General features: G+C 52.5%; 1 protein-coding gene across 8 annotated transcripts in view; it reads left to right on the forward strand.

Annotated features, from left to right (window-relative positions):
* Positions 1-5195: 5195 nt before the first annotated feature.
* Pax8 (paired box 8) overlaps positions 5196-21028 on the forward strand; it is a 53568-nt gene continuing 37735 nt past the window's right edge. For 7 of the 8 annotated variants that reach the window (XM_040270719.2, XM_040270722.2, XM_078028274.1 and 4 more), the window contains exons 1-2: positions 5196-5350; positions 5686-5794. In XM_040270719.2, coding sequence (XP_040126653.1) covers positions 5258-5350; positions 5686-5794 — 202 coding nt within the window. In that variant the 5' untranslated portion in view covers positions 5196-5257. Of the gene's footprint in view, positions 5351-5371; positions 5463-5685; positions 5795-21028 lie in introns of those variants that run through there. The other variant, XM_078028273.1, reaches the window with a different exon arrangement.

Here is a 21028-nt window from a genome sequence, read left to right on the forward strand (position 1 = left end):
CAGGATAGAAAGGCAAGTGCTAGCATCCAGTGGGAACAGACCCATCTCCCCAAAATCCTGGTCCCTCTCCATTGGAGTGAGGCAGCAGGAAGGGATTTTACTTGGAATAAAGAAATCTCACAGCCAAAGGGATGGAAATGTGGAGCCAGGGGAAGCACCAAGATCAGCACTGCCCTGGGACAGCACTGCCCTGGGGTGGGAGCTGCAGAACAGCAGAGCTAGCCACTGGGCATAGAGAGAAAAATGGGGGTCCAGAGCCCTAAGCCTCAAGGCTGCTCCTCCAAACACAGGGAAGGCAGGGGCTGCACCATGCACAGCCTGGCGCACAAGGTGGAATAGCAGGAGACCCCGTGTGCCAGTGAGCCGTGGCCCCCAGGGGAGGGGACAAGGCACCAAGATGCCTCTGCTCAGTCCGTGCCAGGAGCAGAGAACTCTGGAACAAAAGCAGGTTTAATCCACTTGGCCTCCATGCCTCAGCCTCTCCCCCTTCCCTCAGTCTCCCTCCCCCAAACTCCAGGGCGTCTGGTCCTTTCTCTAGGACCCTGGGCACTGCCAGGGGATGGGGAGGGGACACCCTGCTCCGTGGTTTGTGCCCAAAGCAGAAACCTTGTCATTCCAGGGCCACAGAGCACACAGCCAGCCCAGAGTCTGGGGAAGTGCTGGGCCTGGGTGTTTTTCCTGGGTGCTTCCCCGCGTGCCCTGGCACCAGCAAGAGAAGATTCCTGTCCCCTGACTCCCGCTGCTCTGGGCTGGTCCCCAGAGGCCTGAGGGAGGGGAGGGCATTCCTGCTCAGTGAGCTCTTGCCCTCCTGTGGCAGGGAAGGTTTCTGGCCACGGGGGTCTGACCTCACCCTGGCCACTCCCTAGGTTCCAGAATCTTCCTTACTAATAGAAGAGGTGTACGTGCAAGGGGGAGGAGCTAGGCTGGGGTGAGCAGAATTTCTGGCACCTAAGGCAAGGCCTGGGGTCATCAGTCGTCACCAGCCCTCTCTTGGCCATCAAGTCGGCCACCTCCCACGGGGAGACCCTGGCCATATTAGGGTCCCTGGGCTTCAGTTTTCTCATCTGCCAAACAGCCTGCAAACAGGGTCTAGTTGACTACTCATAGCTGTTTAAGAAGCACCATAACTAGAACAGAAAAGGGACCTGTGGCGTCCCCTCTAGACATTGTTCCAGCTCCTCTGCTGTCACCTTCCTTTCTGCTCGCCCAGGAAGGTTTTCCTCCCCTGCCCTGGAAGCACCGATTTTTCCTCCAGCAGCCCAGGCAGCCGCTGCCAAGGGGCTAGAGGGTGGGCACAGAGCCCAAGAGACACGTGCATAGGTCACATCTGCAGCCCTACCTGACTGGATAAGGGCCAAGGGTGGCTTTTTCCAAACTGCCTTCTCTGACCAGTGCCCCTGTCCTTCTACCTGCCAGGATTTGTGTTTCTATTTCTGTGTGTTGGAAGCCTGGAGGGGTAGGGGACACGGAGTAATTAATGATTGATTCTCAGGCACAGCCACCTGCAGGCCCCTGGACAGACTGTCAGCCATTTCCTGAGAGTGGGAACAGGGTGGAAATCCCTTAGGGCTGTGGTGAGCACTTCCGCCTTCTGCAGAATTGGGACATTCCTTCTGCCACCAGCAGCTCCCCTGATTGGGGATCCAAGGACACCCCACCCCACTGCAGCCCCCACATCCAGCCCTGTGCCCATACTCCTTCCCTGGCCCTCCCCTTTCCAAGGACTCTCCAGCAGAGGCTCATGGAGTTTTCAGAGAACTTGCCATGCTTCAGGGAAAGGATTAAAGGAACCGAGTTGTACAGCAAAACGTTCGAGAAGTTTTAACTCTGCCCTGCTTGAAGTACTGTTGTCTAATAATAATTAACTTTTGTACAGAGCTGTAGTTTTCAAAGGGCTCCACATCCAGAGCGCTATTCATCTCACAACAAAGCCGCGAGGTAGTTCCCACCCTCCCCAGCCCCACCTGCACCCACAGGTGCAGAAGAGGACATTGAGGCCCAGAGAGAAGGAGTGGCTCTGTTTCACAGTCAGGGCAGGAACACTAGTCCTTCTGACTCCGAGTAAAGAGCTGCCAAATTCTCCCTAAATGACACACGTCGGTCCCAGGACGGGTTCACGTAGGGAAGGCAGCATGGCAGGTGAGAAGGAGGGATCCTTGCAGGTCTCCTCCAAGGCTGGAGTGAGAAAGTCCTTGCAGGTCAAAGGGGAGGAGGTGACCCCAGGATTCCTCCCCCAGTTACCCGGAAGTGAGGTGGAGAAGCCCAGGACTGCTGGAGTAGAAGAGGCCCAGTCAGCAGGCGACCTTACCTGCACCCTCACCTTCTATTCTGTTGAAACTGACCCCAGAGTTCCCCCTCCCCAGTTGTGATCAGCTATTATAACCAGCTCAACCTGGTTTGCCCAGGACAGCCCCAGTTTTAGCACTGAAAATCTCATATCTAGGGAAGGCCCTTGGTTTCATCTAGGCAAATCAGAGAGAGTTTACCATTGTACCACAGGGCAGTGACTTCCAGCTGAACCCTGGGAAGAAAGGCCATTTTTTTTTTTTTTTGGATCAACAAATTTTACAATTTAAAATCCTCAGAATGTTATGCAAACTCAAACATTCACCAGGGTTAGGCAGTTACCTGGGATTCTTAGAAAGGTAAATCTGAAAGAATATTCATCTTCACAAAGACCCACTCAGATCTGTGCCCAGATTATTCTGGCAAGCCAGAGTTATTCTTTTTTTTTTTTTTCTTCTCTACTTCTGCATTTTAACATTAACAACAAATTAAATGTTCTCAGAAAAACACTGAGTGAAAAAAAAATATTGCAACTGGCTTTAAACCACAGGTCACCAATTGATCATTTTGGCAGGAAGTCATTATGGGCATGGAGTCTGAGAGGAGGAGGAGGTGTTACTTTCAAAAAGTGAATTCTCCATTTCCCGTTTAACAGAGAGTCAGATGCAAATGTATTTTGAAATTTCCAATCAAGTCTTGGGAAGGCAGACTTGAGATTTTTTAAACGTTCAAAGACAAACTCTAGTTAAAGACAATTTTTTTTTAAAAAAAAATATGCATTTCAAACCCTTCATTTTCATAGGGAGGGGACTGGTGCCAGAGAGACAGAGTTGGGGTACCCAGTTGATGACACTCTGGCCTGGGTCCCAGGGGATCAGGACATACCAGAGAGCCCAGACCTGATTTCCAACGGTTCTCAGGTCACACAGCCAGTTGTGTTTGCCTCTGCAGCAGGGATCACTGTGTTCCTACTGCTCATGGGTTCTGGGTCCTCTCTGCCGACTGTCCTTCCTGGTCATCTGCAAGGGCAGATGGGGTACGTGTTGGGTAAGTGCAAGGCACGTGGGCGTGCTTTTCTTTGAGGACTAGATTTGCACAGTTGCAAGTTAAGTTTTCATTAAAGTGATTTTGTAAAACGAGTTCACCAATGGGACAGGAATGTTTTGATCATAACTTGCTGGTTTTGTCCTTTGAAAACTTTTGCCCCAAAGCGGAGGGAGGCAGGGGACTTGTTTTGCTGGCAGTGAAAAGAGCATTGGCAGAAGGGATGCCTGAGCCAAGACTAGGTGCCTTCTAGTCCTTGGCTTGGTGGAACCACCTAGGTCTTCAGAACTGTCTGGACGAGGGCCTGTGAGACTCTCCCTTGGGTACTGCCACCCTAGTGGGAAGAGAGCTTGGGTAATGGTGACCAGAGTCTCCACCGGGCCTCCATCCCCTCTGGTTCCCCTCCAGTGACCCAGCAGGGATCCACATGGTAAGCCAGCCCACCGGGCCTACACCGAGATGCATCTTCAATCTTTCTCTCCAAGGGGTCTGACCAGAGACAACGAAAATCCTAACCTTCAAAAGCCACCAAGAATTTTAAAGAACAATTCAGGAGAAACATTTAAAATAAAAAAGCACAGATTACTTTCACTGGGAGCCCTTTACAAAGGTGAAGGATCTCATTTAGAGACACACACATTCTTACCCTAAACCAAGAAATGAGAAAGCCTAGGTAGAAGGAAGTAGTGGATTACTTTTTTTTTAATTAAGAAAACTTATGAGTGTTCACACACACAGGCCCCCCCTCAGGCCCCCGACAAACAAAGACCCCCCCCTACACCCCTCAGTTTCTCTCCCCTTCACTCCCTTCCACCTCCCCCAGCATCTTATCTTCCATACCCCAGAGTACTTCCTCCAGGCAGCAAGGCTCCTCCAGACCCACAGGGCTGTCCTACAGCTGTGATCCCAGTCCAAAGATCCCTGCTAAAAGTAGGGAGTGCCCAGCCAGCCCTGCTGGCCTGAGGGTGCTCCGGGACACTTGTCCTGCATACTCACAACTTTCCATGGACCCTGACTCCATAAGAGAGAAGAACTACAAAGAAACAGGGGGCAGCCCTTACCATTACTAAGCACTTCTCTTCCTACCCAAAGGACCCCTCCTCATCTACATCCAGACCCCCACATTGCAGAGGCTGTTGAGTCCTGCAACCAAGGACATAGGTCAGCTCAGTCCTGCCCCTTTTAAGGCCCTTCCAGGAGGAAGTGAAATCTAGGCCCTCACTGTTCTTTAAACTCTTTCCTCAAGTTCAAAATCCTAATCCATCGAAAAAAGGGGACAGGAGGTATGCATGTGTTCAGGAAAAGAAAGGAGTCCCCTGGCATGGGTAATGGGACCATTCCTTAACTTCGCGAAGACAGGGTGTGGATCCTGCCTGTGTGGCCCGGAGGGGATGGCTTCAGGGCTGTTCAGAAGCCTGACCTGGAAGAGGTGCACACCAGGGTGGGAAGGTGGGACCTTCTTGCCTATGGCCCTATGAACAGGTTTCTAGGGAAAGAACTGGGCATGGAAAAAGTTCCCTCCAGACAAGGAAAGAAAGGAAGGACTGCTTCCCAGTGAACAGACTTGGGGGCAGGGGAGGGCCATAGGGTGTCACAGCCAGACCATGCCTCTGCCTTTGGTGGTCAGCGACCTGGGAGGCCCCAGAGGCCCTCACCCTAAGGCGCGAGGCCTCCATCTCCTACTCCTCCAGCATTTCCAGGCCTACCGACTTGGGGCTCAGCTGCCTGGCCCTCTTCCCTCCGCTGGAAACAGAAGCTCCAGCGAACGTTTCTAACTCCTGAGTCCACTCAGCCATGTCCCCCCTGCAAAATCCTCCCCTTCCCGCACCCCCCCTGCACCCAGCCAGCCAATCCGCGGCCTGCAAGCCTCGCCAGACCCATCTCCCAGGGCCTCGGCGGGATAAAACCGGTTGGCGATGCCGGGTGGATGGGAACAAACTTCAAAACGAGGAGAGACACCGGGCCCAGGGCACCCTCGGGGGCGGACCCAGGCAGTGAGGGCCTGTGGCCAGCCGACCAGGTATGTCGCTCAGAGGTTAGGTGAGGGCTGGCTGGGAGAGAGTGGGGATGCGTGAAAGGAGAGGGCTCCAGGCCAACTAACAGCCCTTTCCGTCTCAAGTTAAACGGGATAGGTTAGGACTGGGGCAGTGTGGGGAGGATGGAATTGGGACTTCTTGGGGCATCTACAAACCCGCATCTTCCGGACAGGCATGTTAGCTAGGCCAGGCTGAGATTGCCCCACTTCGTCCCCAAATCCTGGCACTCTAAGAAAGTCTAAGGTCCAGGGCCTGGGGAGGGGGGTGTTCTAAGCTTAAGGGCATCGAATCTTAAGTCCCTTCCCCTGGGTCTGTGCAGGGCAGCGGCGTGGCGGCGGGCGCGGCTGGGACTGGCGTGAAGGAAGCCCCGAGTGTTCCGCAGGCTGAGAGCGACTCCCCGGCCATGCCTCACAACTCCATCAGATCCGGTAAGGACGCGGCGCGGCTAGGACCCCAGAGCCCCCGCGCCGCCGTGCGTCCGTGCGTGCGCTCGGGTCGGTGGGGCTCGGCAGCTTACGCTTGGGGCTTGCGGGACCCACCTGCGTGGGGACGCGGCTGGGGACGCCTTGGGCCTGGCTTACCGCTGGGGCCGCCTCACTGTTCTCGGGTCCCCTTTGGCCGGACTGAGCCGCCCTCCCCAGGCCTTGGTTCCGCGGACAACACAGAGCGGTGAGGGGTTCTCTAGGGGGTCACGAGGGTTGTCCTTTGCGTCTCACGACTGTCTTACATGGCCCACTAGGGTGGACCTCCTGCATGTTCTGAGGCCCTGATCCCCGCGGGTGCTGGACTTGATGCTCCTAGCCCCCGACCTCTAATCCCTTCTCTCCGGGTGCTCGCAGTCCTTGGCCCATGACTCCCCTCGCAGGATCGGGGGTCCCTGGCATCTCTCAAGCCAAAGGGAAAGGAGACTGTGGCCGGAGGCCTGGAGCTGGTGGCGCACTCTGGGGCTCTGGGATGCTTTCCTGCCCTGCACGTAGCAGGCGGGGACCGGCGCGCGCGGGGCTTTCGCTTGTTCGGACCACACTGCCCGCGGGTCTGAACCCCTGCGCCCGGAACCACGGCCTTCAGAAGCGCTCGAGCTCCCTAGCCACGGTGCCTGCTCTCTCCGTTCTGGGCCGGGGCCGGGCGGGGTCTGTATGGGGCTTGAGCCCCAGGGTCGGGGCTGTTGGGCGCGATGGGCAAGGCCACCCAGACGCGCAGCCAGTGCAGACAGCGGGCGAAGGCGCGGCTGGACCCTCAGTGATGGATGGAGCCGGGCCAGCGGCGGGGAAGGCGATTTATGGGGCCAGGGCGCATCGCTATCGATTTGGGCCGGCGAAGTGAGAGGAAATCAATATTTCAGATGAATTCTCTGCGAATATGAAGTCCCGCTCGGCAAACGGGACATTTGTTATAATAAGGAGGGTCAGAAAGCGCGCCGCGCGCGGCTGAGATCTCTATTTAGCAGCGAGCGCCGCGGGACCCGGCTGTGCCGCACAGTCGCCGGTCTCAGGGCTGAGGCTCCGCGAGGAGGGGAGCCGGCAACCCCTGCGGCGCCGAAAGGTTTTTCACCCGAGTTCGCTCCGAAAAGGCAGACGGGTCAGCAGGATGCTCCCTCCCTGTCCCCTACTTCCTTTAGAAAGTGTGGCCCGACATCACGGCCGCCCCCTGCGGGCGCGGGGCCGCTTCTGGGACCTGGGGTACAGACCTGACTGCCGATCCCGGGCGCCGCAGGTTTGGCAAGGCCGGGAGCCGGCGGAACTGCCTGGCACCCCTTATCGTTCTGCTCCGGGGAGCCAAGCGCTCTCCTAGACCACTTTCTAAGGCCCATTAGTATTTAGTCAAACCCGGGTACTGGGCGACGACGCCTCCCCCTTGGAATCTGGACGATGGTGGAAGGCCAAGCGCGCGGTACCGGGTGCCGGATCGATCCCAAGCCTGGTTGATCCTCGCCACTCGCTCGCCTTCGGGGTTCGGCCTTTCCCCTCGACCTTCCCCTGACCTTTCGGGCCGTGATGAGAGGAATGAGTGCTCTGGACCTCGAATCTACCGGGCTGCGCGAGACCCTTCCCCTGTGACCCTTGCCAGAGAAATAACCCGATGTCACAAGCCCTGGGGCTGGCTTCCTTTCCTGCTTAATTTTCATTCTGTAGGCTCTCATTAGAATAAATGGGAACAAAAGAAGGAAAAACAAAAGGCACCATTTACTTTTACTTCATTTGTGATCAATAAAGCCGAGTCCCCCAAATGGACACTGCTTTCTCATAAGCTCAGATGCAAATTGCCTTTGGGTTTAGAGGAGGAGCTGTCTGCCCCTGACCGGGCCAGGTATTTTTCTCTTAGGAGTCAAAGGGGCTTCTCCTAGCCACTTCCCAAAACAAATAAAGGAAGAAAAGCTATGAGGGAGAGAGAGAACAGAACTTTCTCCATTAATTTAATGCTAGAAGGAGAAGCGAGAAGAAGAAAATCGACCAAAAACAGTCAAATGGTTCAAGGTTGTCCCTCTGCTTCCTGAAGCTTCTCCGAAAAACCTGAGCCCAAGACTTTCCTTCTTTCTGATCAGTTTACTTGACATTGTCCCAAATAGAGCTAAATTCATAAATTGATCCCGCTTGCTTTTATATGTCCATCCTCTCTTAAGTTCCAGCAGCTTCCTAAATTCCCCTCAGGCACCTCCATTTGTAACTTCCTGGAGACCTTCCGTTTAAATTTTCCCCGGAGTAGACTGGGCGGGAGCGTCGGCTTGTTTGGCTTTTCGTGAGAGCGAGGCCGAGAGCGCACCCTTTCCATAATCCCAGACGCCCTGAAAAAGTTTCCTGCTCGCTTCTGCTTCGCAGGTCCCCGCGACTCACTCTGTACTCATCCTTGGCTAATCTTGCTTTGCAGAGATCTAGTATCTTCTATGACTTTCTTCTAAAGGGATCCAGCCAGTGGATTATTTTACCGTGCGCAGGTCAACATCCGCCGGGATTTTTGTTGCATCAGGGAACAAAATCTTCTAGAGCAAAAACCTTTTAAAAAATATTCAAAGACGCATAAGAAACAAAAAGGCCACATAGATATTAAAATGTAAATAACACCATATCAATGAGGTGGAGAGTTTATTAAAAGCAAGCAAACTGTCATTAAAAGTTAGGTTTGAAATAACTTGTCCCAGTCCTCTCTTCCTTTCCCCGAAAACAGATCATTCAGGCGGTAAAATGAGAAGTCAGATCAAGAGCGACTGATGCCTCTAAATACCCCCACGGAGATCCAAAGACCTGGACCACCTTCTTGGCTTTAGAATGGGGGAAAGAAATGGAAATCCATTTGGGGAGAATTTATTTTTTTCCTGGAGTTTCTTGCCTGGGTTGGAAAAAAAGGTCTTGAGAGGAGAGACAGTGTGGAGGACATAGAGGTATTGGGGTTCCCCTATTCATCTTTGTTTCAAGATGGTCTGCCCTCCTACCCTCTTCAATTCAAGTTAATTAGGAGATAATTTAGCTACCTTGTGAATTAGTTTTAAGATAAGTATCTTTTCAAGCTTTGTCACTTTAATTGCCCCACTGATTGATAAGAAGTAATTATTTCTAATTGACACTTTTTTGATGTCTATTGGAAGCATTTATTTGGGACTTTTTTGGGGGGTGGAAGGGAAGTTAATTAATTTTATCAGTCTTCACCCAAAAGGTCTCTGCCTGATTTTCCTAAAGAGGACAAAGAAAGTGAAGAAAACACAAAAAAATCAATCTCATGGGATTTTAATGACTAAGAGACATTTTGGTTCAAAGGCAGACACATAGTACAATATATCAAAACTTTCTATTTACAGCTCCACGTCTCTGGTTTTAAGGAGGTGCACATTTCACGGCATAGGTGTTCCCACGGATAGATCCACAAGCCCTTTATGTGCCCACTTCATTTTGAAGACAGGTTTCTCTGCTTTGTAATTATTTTTTTTTGTGTATGAAAAGCAAAATCAATAGAACTTGGTAGGCTCAAAAGAAATGAAATCATTTTTGTAAGAGCTAATTGTAGGAAAGATTTACCCATGGTCATCCTCGTTCTGTAATTATTGATGGAGTTGGGTGTAAAGGTGAAACTTTACTTATGGTGTCATGCTGTCTCATACCTAAATCTTGGTGTAAACAGTTTAATCATTTACATCCTCCAGAACATTTTCCTGTTGGAGAGAGAGACAGGAAAGAATATAGAGAAAAAGAAGAATAGTGAAAGGGAGTCAATGGGGGAGGGGAGGAGAGAGAAGGAAGGGGCAGGGAGAAGAAAAGGAAGCACTTATTTCAGAAAGAAGGTTGCCAGGTGCACAGAACCTTTGTCATCAGTAGGAGAAGATTAAAATCCTGCCTTCAAAACATATGCTTTTGAACACAAAATCTCTACCACAGCCCCTGCGCCACCCCTAACCATCACTCCCAAACCCCACTTTTCTATGCATTAAAAAAAAAAAAGAGGAATCTTTGGAAGCCAGTTGGTTAGGATATTGGGTGTTGGGCATCAAAGTTTTGACTTGGGGTCCATGGAAAAGAAAGCCAAAAAAAAAAAAAAAATACACATCATGCTCTGAGAACTGATAAAAGGACTTGAGTGTTATTATTTTTATTTTATGATTAAAGCCTCAGTGATCCTCGCCTCCATTTACATGAGGAGTCTTTTCGTAGATAATGTGTGACTTACTGACATCAGGAAACATTCCCGCATTAATCCAAAGAGGAGGCACCCAGACTCCAGCACCCTGAAAGGAGGGGAACACAATCTTGCAATGAGATGCGCTCCTGTCAGGTTAATCTCAGCCAGTGCCTTTTTCAATCGTTTATGTATAAAATCTTGTTTCCTTTTAATGATGCTTCTCCCAGATTTTGTGGAGTTGAAAGAATGAGGAAACATCTTAAATGAAAAAGAAATTTAAGGCATACAAACAGCAGATAATATCGCATACCAACCTCACTATTAGTGAAACTGAAAAAAAATATATAAATAATGCAAAAAAAAATCGGCAAGGGAGAGTTTAGTAATGGAAAATTCCCCTGCAATTAAATGAAACAGTAATTTAGTGAAGATATGCCTGAATGAATTAGCATTTATTAATTGGTTCTCATAAAAACAATTGTGTGTGTGTGTGTGTGTGTGTGTGTGTGTGTGTGTGTGTGTCCAGGAGCGGAGTGGGGAAAGTATGTATTTTTCATAGGAAAAGTTTCTCAAATTTTTCTATCAAATGATGTCATTATCACATTCCATTTTGTGAAAAATCCCAATTCTCTCACTGCTCAGAGATCTTGGGGGTGAAGGGAGGAGCCCCCTCCCCAGCAGGAGGAATGAAGCTGATCCCTCTCTTCTCTTGGTACATTTCTAAACACAAAACCCAACCCGTGGGGAACACGCTGGCAGCCTGTCATGCTTAAGAACATCCAAACCGGATCCCCAAAAGACTCTCAGGCACCTCACTCTGGCTGGGGGGCACTTCTGGCTGAGGCAAGGAAGGCTGCTTTGTGGTTCTGGTCCCCCCAGAGGGCAGGAGCATCCTCCGGCTCCGGCAGGAACTCCAGTTTGTAATCTCAGCGAGGCGCTCGCTAGGGTTGACTGGCGCATGGATGTGTTTACTCTCTCTCGCCACAGTTGGTCTGTCTTCAGCTCTCAGCATTTTAAAGCTGCTCTATTTATCAATCCAAGAGGTGCCGGGAGTTCTCAGTTGAGTTGAGCAGCTTTAAGCTCTGTGAGTACAGAAGGAACCAAAAGATAAAAGAAACAGTTTGGGGGGGGGAGTGCGGAGAAAGCAAGATTTGAAAGTGCAGGGGGCGAGTCTTGATTCAAGATCACAGATTCTCTCTGCTTTTGTTTCAGTTGAGACTTGGGGCAAAGCTGAGGCGCTGCCCCCAGCAGCCCCCACCCCTTCAGAGATGAACCCCCTAGTGAAGTTCTGTGAAGGAAGGATTCTGTCTGAGTTCAAACTGGGACTCCTGGGCCAGGTTGTCTTGAGGAGGGAGCCAAAAGTTCTGCCCAGGAGAGGTGGGCAGTCATTACTACCTCCGATGGGGTTTCTTAAGGGTCTAGATGATTTTCTTTGGGGGAGAAGTACAGAGAACTACAATCCAAGGGTCTCCTGGTTCCTACAGGCTCATGCTCCCAGGCCAATCCGAGTTCATCCAGCCGCCAGTCAGCGCCCTGGGATGCGGTCCCTTGAGCCAGGGCAGGGTAGACAGAGGCATCCACCCTCTTTATTTATCTGTAGTAATAACACTTCAAAGCAAATCTTTGGGGGTTGATAATTATTTTCTCAGGTCCAGAGTTAGGCTGACAGGCCCATCTGGGCTGCCAAAAGCCCCTCCAGACTCGTCCCTTGGCCAGATGGGGACATGATGAGCAATTATCTCTTAGACAAGCCACTGGCCAGAAAAACCTTTGTTTTAAATTCATAATTCATGTCACTGAGTCTGGGCTAGACCTCAAGTGGGGGATCCTTCCCCAGGAATGGGCCTCAATGGGAACCAGTATCTCTTTTCCGAAGCATGTTCAAGACCAAGGGTCGGGAAGTTCAGGGGTCCCCCCAGGATACTTGGGTCCTTCTTCTGTGCTTACTCTTCATAGTTCCAAATGTCACATGAGATGCCAGATATTTCTGGGCTCAGCATAGCCAACTTCAGAGCCCTCCCGATCTGCCTGTTCGACTTTTCTATCCCAAGAAAGGGAGCTGAGCACCCTGGCCTCAGTGAGCTTGCAACAGATGGAGGCTGTGGTCATGGCCTCCGAGGACCATTCCAGGTGTGGCCTGTGCTGGCAGCAGGCATGTTCACCGTGCCCTCTATTCACACACCCTGTCAGGCAGGCATGGCTCCTGACAACCGATGTTCAGAGAGGTCCACCCACCTCCAGTGCCCTCTCCACCGGCCCCGCCCCCTCAGAGCCCTGCTTACCAGAGCTCGGTGCAGGGGTGAGCGGGAAGTGGACCATCTTGCCACCTCACGGGAACCTCTGCCAGCACCTTCGGTAGGAGACCCTGTGCCTGTGCCAGCAGTGACCTCCAGGGCTTTCCCCTGTCAGATGCCTTTCTGGCAATTTCTTAAAGCATATTGCCTTTTCAGAATGGCTGTCAGTCTTCCTGTCTGTGAAAGGGGAGAGGTGGTCGTGGCCTCTAAGCTGTCCTGGAAGTCTCTCTGAACAGGAAGGAGCACACCGGCCACCGGAAACGCAGCGGGAGGGCCTTCTCTTAGCAAATCGCCTCCAAGGCTACCATGTCTCCACTGGGACCAGAAAAAGAAGTCATTCTCGGGTCCCCAGCTGTGGAAGTTCTGAAGGAAACCTGATTTCCTCCCTTGGCATCCCAAAGGCAAGGGCCTCCCTGCCTGCTCCATTTCGGAGACTGAGGAGTTGCTGTGTTGGAAATAGGGCCAGAGTTACCAGCAAGACCTGCCTCTCCACCAGGAGCCAGCGCTCGGGCCTAGCCACAGACGGCGCAGCCAGGCACGGGGCCGGTGCTGGGCAGCCTTTCCCCAAGTTCGGGTCCACTTCCTGGGCAGCCTCCTCAGGGCCCCTTTCCCTCAAGAGTTCAAGGCCAAGACCTCCGCCCCTGTGCAGCTTCTGCAGAGATCCACTCTGTAGTCTTAGGTTGAAAGGGGTTTCGTTTTTCCCGTTTTCCCCTGGACATAGCTGCCCAGGTCCCGGGCTCTGTGCAATCCTCAGGGGAATGCCGCCTCTGGTTGAAGCCGAGTGACAGAAAAGAAAGAAGCTGTCCTGGCCTCCCTTTCTTCAGCTCTTTTCTTCCTCCTCCTTGCTCAGCCACCGTGGTCGCCGGTGCTGTCTTTTCCCTTGTGTTCCTAAGTGGCCTTGGCATGACCTGGGTAGTTAGTGCTAATTAGTCCACTGGGACAAATTGTCACTGTCAGACCAGCACAGCAGAAAGGTCCGGGAGCTGGCTGGTGACGCATCCGATGGGGAAATGGCTCCACCCGTCTGCCATCGTTTGGGCAGCGGGTCTGCGCGCACCCGGGGCCGTGTGTGTTGGGCTCTTGATCCTTCCAGGAGGAGAGCAGAGCTTCGGTCCTGGGAATAAGCTTGGGGACCGCAGCAAGGTGTCAAGAGAAGGTGAGGGGCTTTTGACATCACCATGAGCCAGCCCCCTGATCCTGTTGGCCCTCCTCTGTGCCTGACTGGGCCTTGCTGTTTTCTCCCTGTGTGACCTTATGCAGGTCAACTCTCTTTGAGCTTCATTTCTTCACCTGTATTCAACACGTGGACGTTGCAGAGTTTTCTAGGAAGTAACGCAAATAAAACCAGTGTCCTCACCTGGCACATAGTGACCCCTTGAGGAAAGTTTTCTGCTTCCTGCAGTGGTCACCGGGGAAGGTGGTCTCCATGGAAGGTGGTCCCCAGGGAAAGTGGTCACCAGGGAAGGTGGTCTCCAGGACATGCTCAACGAAGGTGACTCTAAACCCAACACTGAAATGTTGCATTTAGAATTTAGGAGAGAATTTGTAATATTCTACAGGTACCAGATAACAGGCCCAGCAGGCAGGAGTGCTGGGGTTAAACAAGGGGACACGTGGTGGGCCAGCCAAGGTGCCTCGGCCACGGTCAGCTGTGACCAAAGCCCCATCCAGAGGGGCTTATTTCATTTTATCAGGAAACCCAGTCACAGGGAAAGCACTGGGCTTTTGGCAGAAAGGGCTGACCATGAACTTTATGCTGGACTCCAGAATATCCTGGGAGCTTAGAAGAATTAGCTTAAAGTAAAAAGCACTCTCCGTGGTTGGCAGAGGTGCTGTGTGCAGGAAGGCGGCCCCAAGCACTGGTCCTGGCACCCACCCTCTCTGCCTTATACTTTCCGACTATGTAGACATGATCCAGTTTCCCTATGACATGAACCCTGGTTGTCCCTCTGAAGTCTCTGAGTGGCTGGACACCAGCCCCTGGCTTGAGTTCTGCTTGGCTGTCTTTCTAAACTCTGAGATTCTTTCCTGAGCATCATCAAAAAGGACATGGTGGTAATAGAGGTGACTCTCTGGTACTTACTAGGACCCACTCAGTGATGAGCCATGTCTCTGAGGTGGGAGGGAGGAGAGAAGTGACACTAGATGGAGCATCGTGGTGGGAAGTGACACCAGAGCCCAGCCAGGAGGCAGCAGTTCAGCTTTAACAGGCACACAGAGCGCCACCCACCATGTGCAGGGACCTGCCTGCGGCGGAGGCATTCGTGGCCAGGGTAGTGGAGGCCCATAACTGGGCATCCATCAGGCAGAGGTGAGAGTGCCTACCTCCTTGAGTCAGGGTGCAGGAGTCTTGAGATTCCCTGTCATGGCTCCCGTGTGGCCCAGAGAGGGAACCCCCAGGTGAATCAACTCGGGCAGCACAAGGAAGGAACACCAAGGGGCACAAAGGTCATTTATCTTGAGCACAACCATGCCATCCCCACTAGCAGATAAAACTAGTGGCCTTCTGGAGTCCTGTGAATCCCTGGAGCACTCTGGTCCAGAAGGGCAGCCTGTGTATGCTCAGCTGTCCCCTAATGGTCTACACTGGGCTGCATCTGGGGGCAGCAGCCAGTTCAGAGCAAAACATGGCAGAGCCGTTGGTGCTGGTGCCAGGGAGATGTTTCTGCCCACTTCTGCTAACTCAGAACACTCACCATGCACTTCCCATGCTAACCTGTGCCTCCACAGGACCCTGCCTCCCAAGCCCCCTCCCCCACAGTGAAATGGCTGTGGTCTGAGGCTCCCTTCCTCTGGGCTTGGCTGGGTCCTATCAGCTGGAAAGTGTCCATTGCCCAGGGACATCTGAGGCCCAGGGGTGCACCGTGCCCCTGCCCACGCCACTCTTCGTCCCCACCTCCCTGGCGGTCACTCTCTGTACCGTGCAATGTGACACAATGGTGCACACACCCGGGTTGCTTGCAGACTAGTTTTTCTGTGCTCCTCCCAGTTCCCACGTAGACGGTGGCCAAGGAGGCCAAGAACCTGTCTTTCCTCTTTAGTGGAAGAGGAAGGGAAAGATTCAGAGGCTGGCCATAGGGGTCACACCTGGCTAGCTCTGAGCCCCCCACTCACCCCTCACACTGGCCAGCCTGGAGCCCTTTGCTCTGTGATTAGGGTACTCATTCTCCCTGTTCAGAAGGCTGCCTCCAGGTGGGCTGGCGTCATGCTGGTCAAGCAAGGCTTGGCACGTCCCAGCCCTCCTCAGGCACCCAGCTCCACCGCCACTGACCCCTAAAGCCTCCAGGGGCCCTTGCACTGTGTCTGCAGGCTGCCACGCCATGCTTAGCGACTCTCACCTTCTGGACTTGAGCTTGTTGGATGAGCACCTGCAGCTTGTGTCCCCGCACACCCTGGGAACTCCATGGGGCTGTGTCACACCAAATAGTCCACCTGGCCTAGAGGTGGTTAAGGCCAGAGGGGACTCAGGGATGAGACTGTTGTCACATTGTACTGAGGAGGAAACTGAAGGCCAGAGAGGCCCTCCTTAGGGCAGAGCAGGAACTCCCTCCCAGGACTGGGTCTCTCTCTGTGACCCTGTGGTGCCTCCCAGAGCCTGGCAAGGTAAGAATGAGGGCTGACCAAAGCCAAGGGAGTCCTGGCTGTGGCCTGTTCTGAGTGAGCAGGACCCAGTGGGGGGAATGAGAAGAAGGAGTCTCCTTCACCTGTGGACGGTGACTGGAGGACCAACACACACACACACATACACACACACACACACACACACACGCATGCACACACACGCACACACACAACACATCTCAGGCTTCTGCAGGGTAGGGTTGGCCTTGAGAGAGGCCGCCTCCTTAAAATTTGCAGCCTGGCTTGCTGGTTGTCTTCATTCCAATCCTGCATACATGACACACACAGCACTGTTGCACAGATGCGCACATACAACACACACACACTGCTCTCCTGCACACACATTAAACATACTGAACCACATGTGTGTGTGCACATCGAACACTGTCCTAGGTCCAGGGGTGATAAACTGAAACAAAGGCCCAAGAAGCCCCTGCTCTCATAGATGCCCAGACACTCAGCTCTGAAATCACAGGTGCAACTGAAGAGTCCCAGCTGGACCCGCAGTTGCTAGGAGAAAGTGGTGGTAAGTGTGGTAGGGCAAGTGGGAGTCCCCTAGACACAAGGTGACTGACCTGTGACCTCCCTGATCTTGCAACCTATGGTGCAAGGTCTGAATAAAGGAGCTCCAGTGTTCCAGCCATGCCCACCATGCCCGCCATGCCCACCCTGCAGATCCAGTCCCTCGTTGATGTTTTGGACACAAGTGGTCACTGAGGCCCTGTTCAGACCTTTGGGTTCAGCATTCTGGTTTTCAGATGAGGTTCGAGGACAGTCAGTCATTGGGCAGTGTCGGCCCCTACCATTACTCTGGGGTGCGTGCTGGTTCTTCCTCCCGGGTGGACAGTGGCAATAGCAGCAGGACCCATCCTCTCCAGAATTTGGTCTCTCAGGTCCCCTGAGGACCTGAGGATGGACATCAAGGACAGGTGGCTGAGGACTGTCTCGAGCAGGCTCTCCTGCTCAGGCCATGAGAATGTCCTCCCTAACGTCTGCCTCACCCAGAATTCCCAGCAGCTCCACGCCAGGGGGACCCTCAGCTTTGGCCCCACAGCCTAACAAGCAGCATGCCCCAGTTCACACACTAAAACCTGAAGAGGAAACATGGAAGCCAACCACAGCTGCAGATTGTCCCAGCACCCGCATGAACGTGTTCACAGCTATTACACCAATATGCTGTCATCCTGGACCTCTTGCACATCCGAGCAGTCAGGGTCAGTGGAACTTCCATAAACCACTGATTCTCTCCCAGGGTGAGCGGAGATACCCATAGATGAAACCTAAAACACTAGCAGGAAAAAATACTTTTATGGATAAAATACCTTCAAATTCAAGGTGCACATTTTTCTATTTAGGAGCCACTACACCATTTTCCCCTTAGGATCGGGGATCTGATTGATCAGCACATTACAGTTTTGCCATGTTGAGCACCCTGTTCTGTAACACTCTGTGCAGAACATATACCTTCCAGGTGCCCCATGTCCTGACAGGTGTCGGAATAGCGGTGTCAGCTTGAGGCTGGATTTGTCTGATGGCCACATAGTGATCATAGCCCCTGATTATGTGAAATGCTGAGCTGGACCTGTCTCTCTCCCTCAGAAGGAATCCCCAGGATACCTTCACTCACCTTTGCTTTTCCTAACCAAGGCCCCCTTCATTCCAGGCACATGGTAGAGCAGGTGTGCAGTGATCTTTTAAGGAACTCAGGTGCTTTGCTGGAGCACAGTCCATCTCAGAGTGTCCTGGGCAAATTCTCACCTTGACCCCTACTATCTCATTGACTCTATTCCTATGACACCCTCTCACCCAGCTATGCATCCCCTGGCTGTGCAAACCCTGAGTTCCAGCTCCGAATTGCTTCAAAGAGTGTAATTACTTGACCGTTCAGTAAGTAAATGTCTACTGGGCCCCTCTGTGGGGCAGGCGTGGCATTGGGCTTTGGGGTTACAGAGCTCAAGATCCATGGTCTCTGCCTTCATGTTGACATTCAAAAGAGAGAAAAGCAAACTGGACTTTTAGCCACCGTTGGAGAGAGAGCAGAAAGACCTCAGTCTAGACAGATTGAAAATGCTGAGCAAGGGTGGAGGGAAGTGCTGGGCTGGGAGCCATCCCGTGGGACCCCAGCAGAGATGTGTGTGCCCTTGGGAAGGACAGCACTGGGGAGGTGGGCGTGGTCCAGACCTGCTGCCGGGGCCCTTTACAAGAGAAGCCAGTCCTTGGCGTTGACTCTAAGCTGCTGTTATAAAGTCTCAGGCCTTTCACTGACTTGTACGTGAAACATTTCCACCCTGGCTTGACCTAAGGCTTTGGGGGTTGGAATTTTCATATTCTTTTTAGCTCTCTGCCAGAGCCACCTACCTCCTGGCTGTGCCCCCTGGGCTTGATGATGTTTTTTATTAAGTGGAACAGCTGTGGCAATAATCTGTGATAGCTAGATTATTCACATCATCAAAATGTTCCAGTTTCTGTCCTCTCCTGGCCCTGTTCCAGAGAAACTTCACCTGGTGATTTTCCAAAATCATCTTAGATTCCTGTTTGCACTTTCTCTTAATCCAATCATTAACAAACATTTGGGGGCCAACTGCTGGTGTCCAATCTGACAAGACTATCCCACCTCCCTGACCCCATTTCCCACCATCTCTGTGTGCAGACCCAGGTTCCAGCCAACTGGTCCTTGTTTCCAAAACACTCCCACCACTGGGCCTTTGCCCATCCGATGCCGGCAGCCTGGACCACCATCCCTACGCCCCGCTCCTTCCACAAATGCTGCTCACGCTCCACCTCTCCACCCTCAGCCCCCCTCAACCTTCAGTGGCCATCCCGTCTGACTTGCCATTCCCTGGCACTCAGTACTTGTAACAAACCAAGCTTGTCACTCGGCTTTTTCCAGTGACATCCTACCTCTAAGCCTAGATAAAACACTTTGTTCAGACCCAGCACCTTACACAAAATCCAATCTGGAGTGAGGACTGTGAATGTCTGTGTTGATAATTTTCACCTAATTCTCTAATAACGAGCTTTATTGTTTTACTGGTTGACCTAATTTGCCCATTTGAGTTTTGTCTGTAGTTTTTTCAATGTGAAGTGCACCTGATCCTTTCCTGTGATCTTGCTGTAATTACTCTTCTAGTTTCTTTACCATGAATGAAGAGCAGGGGGCTGAGGAAATGAGATGCTAAGTCAGCCATCAGGGCTGGAGCTGCCCCTCTACGTCCCCTCCCTGGTCCTGGGGCATCTTTCTGGCACACGAGCCAGGTGGCACACAAGCCTCAATGCAGGGTAGCCAGGTGAGGCAGCAGCGTACCACAGAAGCTGCACGCACACAGATTTGTGCAGCTGACCCTGTAGGGCACTTGCCTGGTGGACATGGGCATCAACCTGGCAAGGCGGTTAGTTAGGCTTCAGGTGAGGGCACCTGCGAGGACCAAGGGTTGCAAGGTTCTTGTAAGTACTGAATAGAGTATGGCTAAGACTCCAACCATGTTCGGTGCATAGTAGACAAATACTCGGTACTTTAAAAATATCTGTTATGTGGAGGAACTGCCTTTCCTCCTCTGTCTCTTCCTCCCCTCTCTTCTTTGTTTTTCTTGGCTATAGAGAAGGGTTTTTTTTTTTTTTTCAATTTCATCTCTAATCTAGCATCAGAAACCCCTAAGACCTGTTAGTAAATGTAAGACCCTGGAAATCTGCATCCTTCACAAGCTCCTGTGGATGCTTTTGCGGGCTCTGTGATTTGAATATCTGGATTTGGATATGGTTTGTCCACCCAAGGTTCATGTGAACATAAGGGCATTGAGAGCTGGTAGAAACTGTAAGAGGTGGAACCCTGACACGGGAGAGGTTGGTCCTCCCAGGACCAGATTAGTTCCCTCAAGAGTGGTCTTTGACAAAGTGAGACCCGGGATGTGGTGGGTCGATGCAGCATGAGCACCTCAGCAGAGATGGGCAGCCTGACTGTGCACTTTTCAGGCTCCAAAACCTTGAGTCAAAATAAGCCTCTTTTCCTTATTAGGTGCCCAGTTCTGCGTATTTTGTTTTAGTGACACCGAACAGACTTAGAAAATCAACTTTTGAGAAACTGATCTAGAATCAGAGGCCTGTCCCCTGTGGAGACTCCCATGAAAGTTCACTAAGTACACAGCCCTTCTCCTTGGACAATGTCTCCTGCTTCCAGAGACTTCCATCTGGTCATGGGCAGGTGCAGATCGACCTGGATGTAACCTTAGATTTGCTTCTGACTGGCTATGCACAGCCTACTTACCCCTCCAAGATGCTGCTCTTGTCTATGAGTGGGGCTCCCAGGGCCACCTCCCTTGTGGGCTGTTGTGACTTCCAGCCCTGCTGCAACCGAGGCCCCGTGTAGGTTTGCTAAATTGGACTAAACAGGAACCGCTTCCCCGACAGCACGTTGACAAGTCCTGTGGACATGCGGCCAGTGAAGAGCCCCCCTGCAGACGGGACCCATGTGGGAAAGGTCTGAAAAGGAGGAGAGCCTGGGTGTCCTGGCAGCCTGGGGGGAGCCAGCCCAGCAGGCAAGGGTGATGGCTGCCTGCCTGGGGCTTTGTTACGCTGGTTCATTGATATTCTTCCATGAAAGAAGAAGTTGGCCCCGTGATGGAAGGGTCAAGAACGGAGACCGGATAGTGGCTCCGTGGGGAGGTCGTGATGTCAAGAGAAGCAGGTGCCCTGAGGAGGGCGAGATGCGAGGCAGCCTCCAGGCCTTTCCTTCTCACTAACCTGGCTGCTGGGGAGCCACCTGGGGGGAAGGGGTGGGAGGCCAAACACCCTGAGAAGGCGTCCCCTGGGCTTCCCGTGCTCGCTGTGGCCAGTGCAGGCTGAGAACGGCTCCATCTCTGCATTGGTTGGCTAGGGCTGCCGTGACCTAGTACCACCAACTGGGGACTTCAAGCAATTCATTGTCCCATAGCTCTGGAGGCCAGAAGGGTCCAATCCAGGTGTCAGCACGAGGGGCTTCTGAGAGCTGTGGGGGGAGTTGGCTCCTTGTCCCTCCCCAGCTTCCAGGGGTGGTCTGTGGTGTCCGCTGGCTCCGGGGAACATGACTGCAGTCTCCTCCCCGTCTCGCTGTCGCCGGGTCCACGTCCTCCTTTTGACAAGGGCATGGTCACGCTGGATCAGGGCCCA

This window comes from Ictidomys tridecemlineatus, chromosome 12 (genome assembly GCF_052094955.1).
Source record: "Ictidomys tridecemlineatus isolate mIctTri1 chromosome 12, mIctTri1.hap1, whole genome shotgun sequence".
In the NCBI taxonomy this organism is placed as follows: Eukaryota; Metazoa; Chordata; class Mammalia; order Rodentia; family Sciuridae; genus Ictidomys; species Ictidomys tridecemlineatus.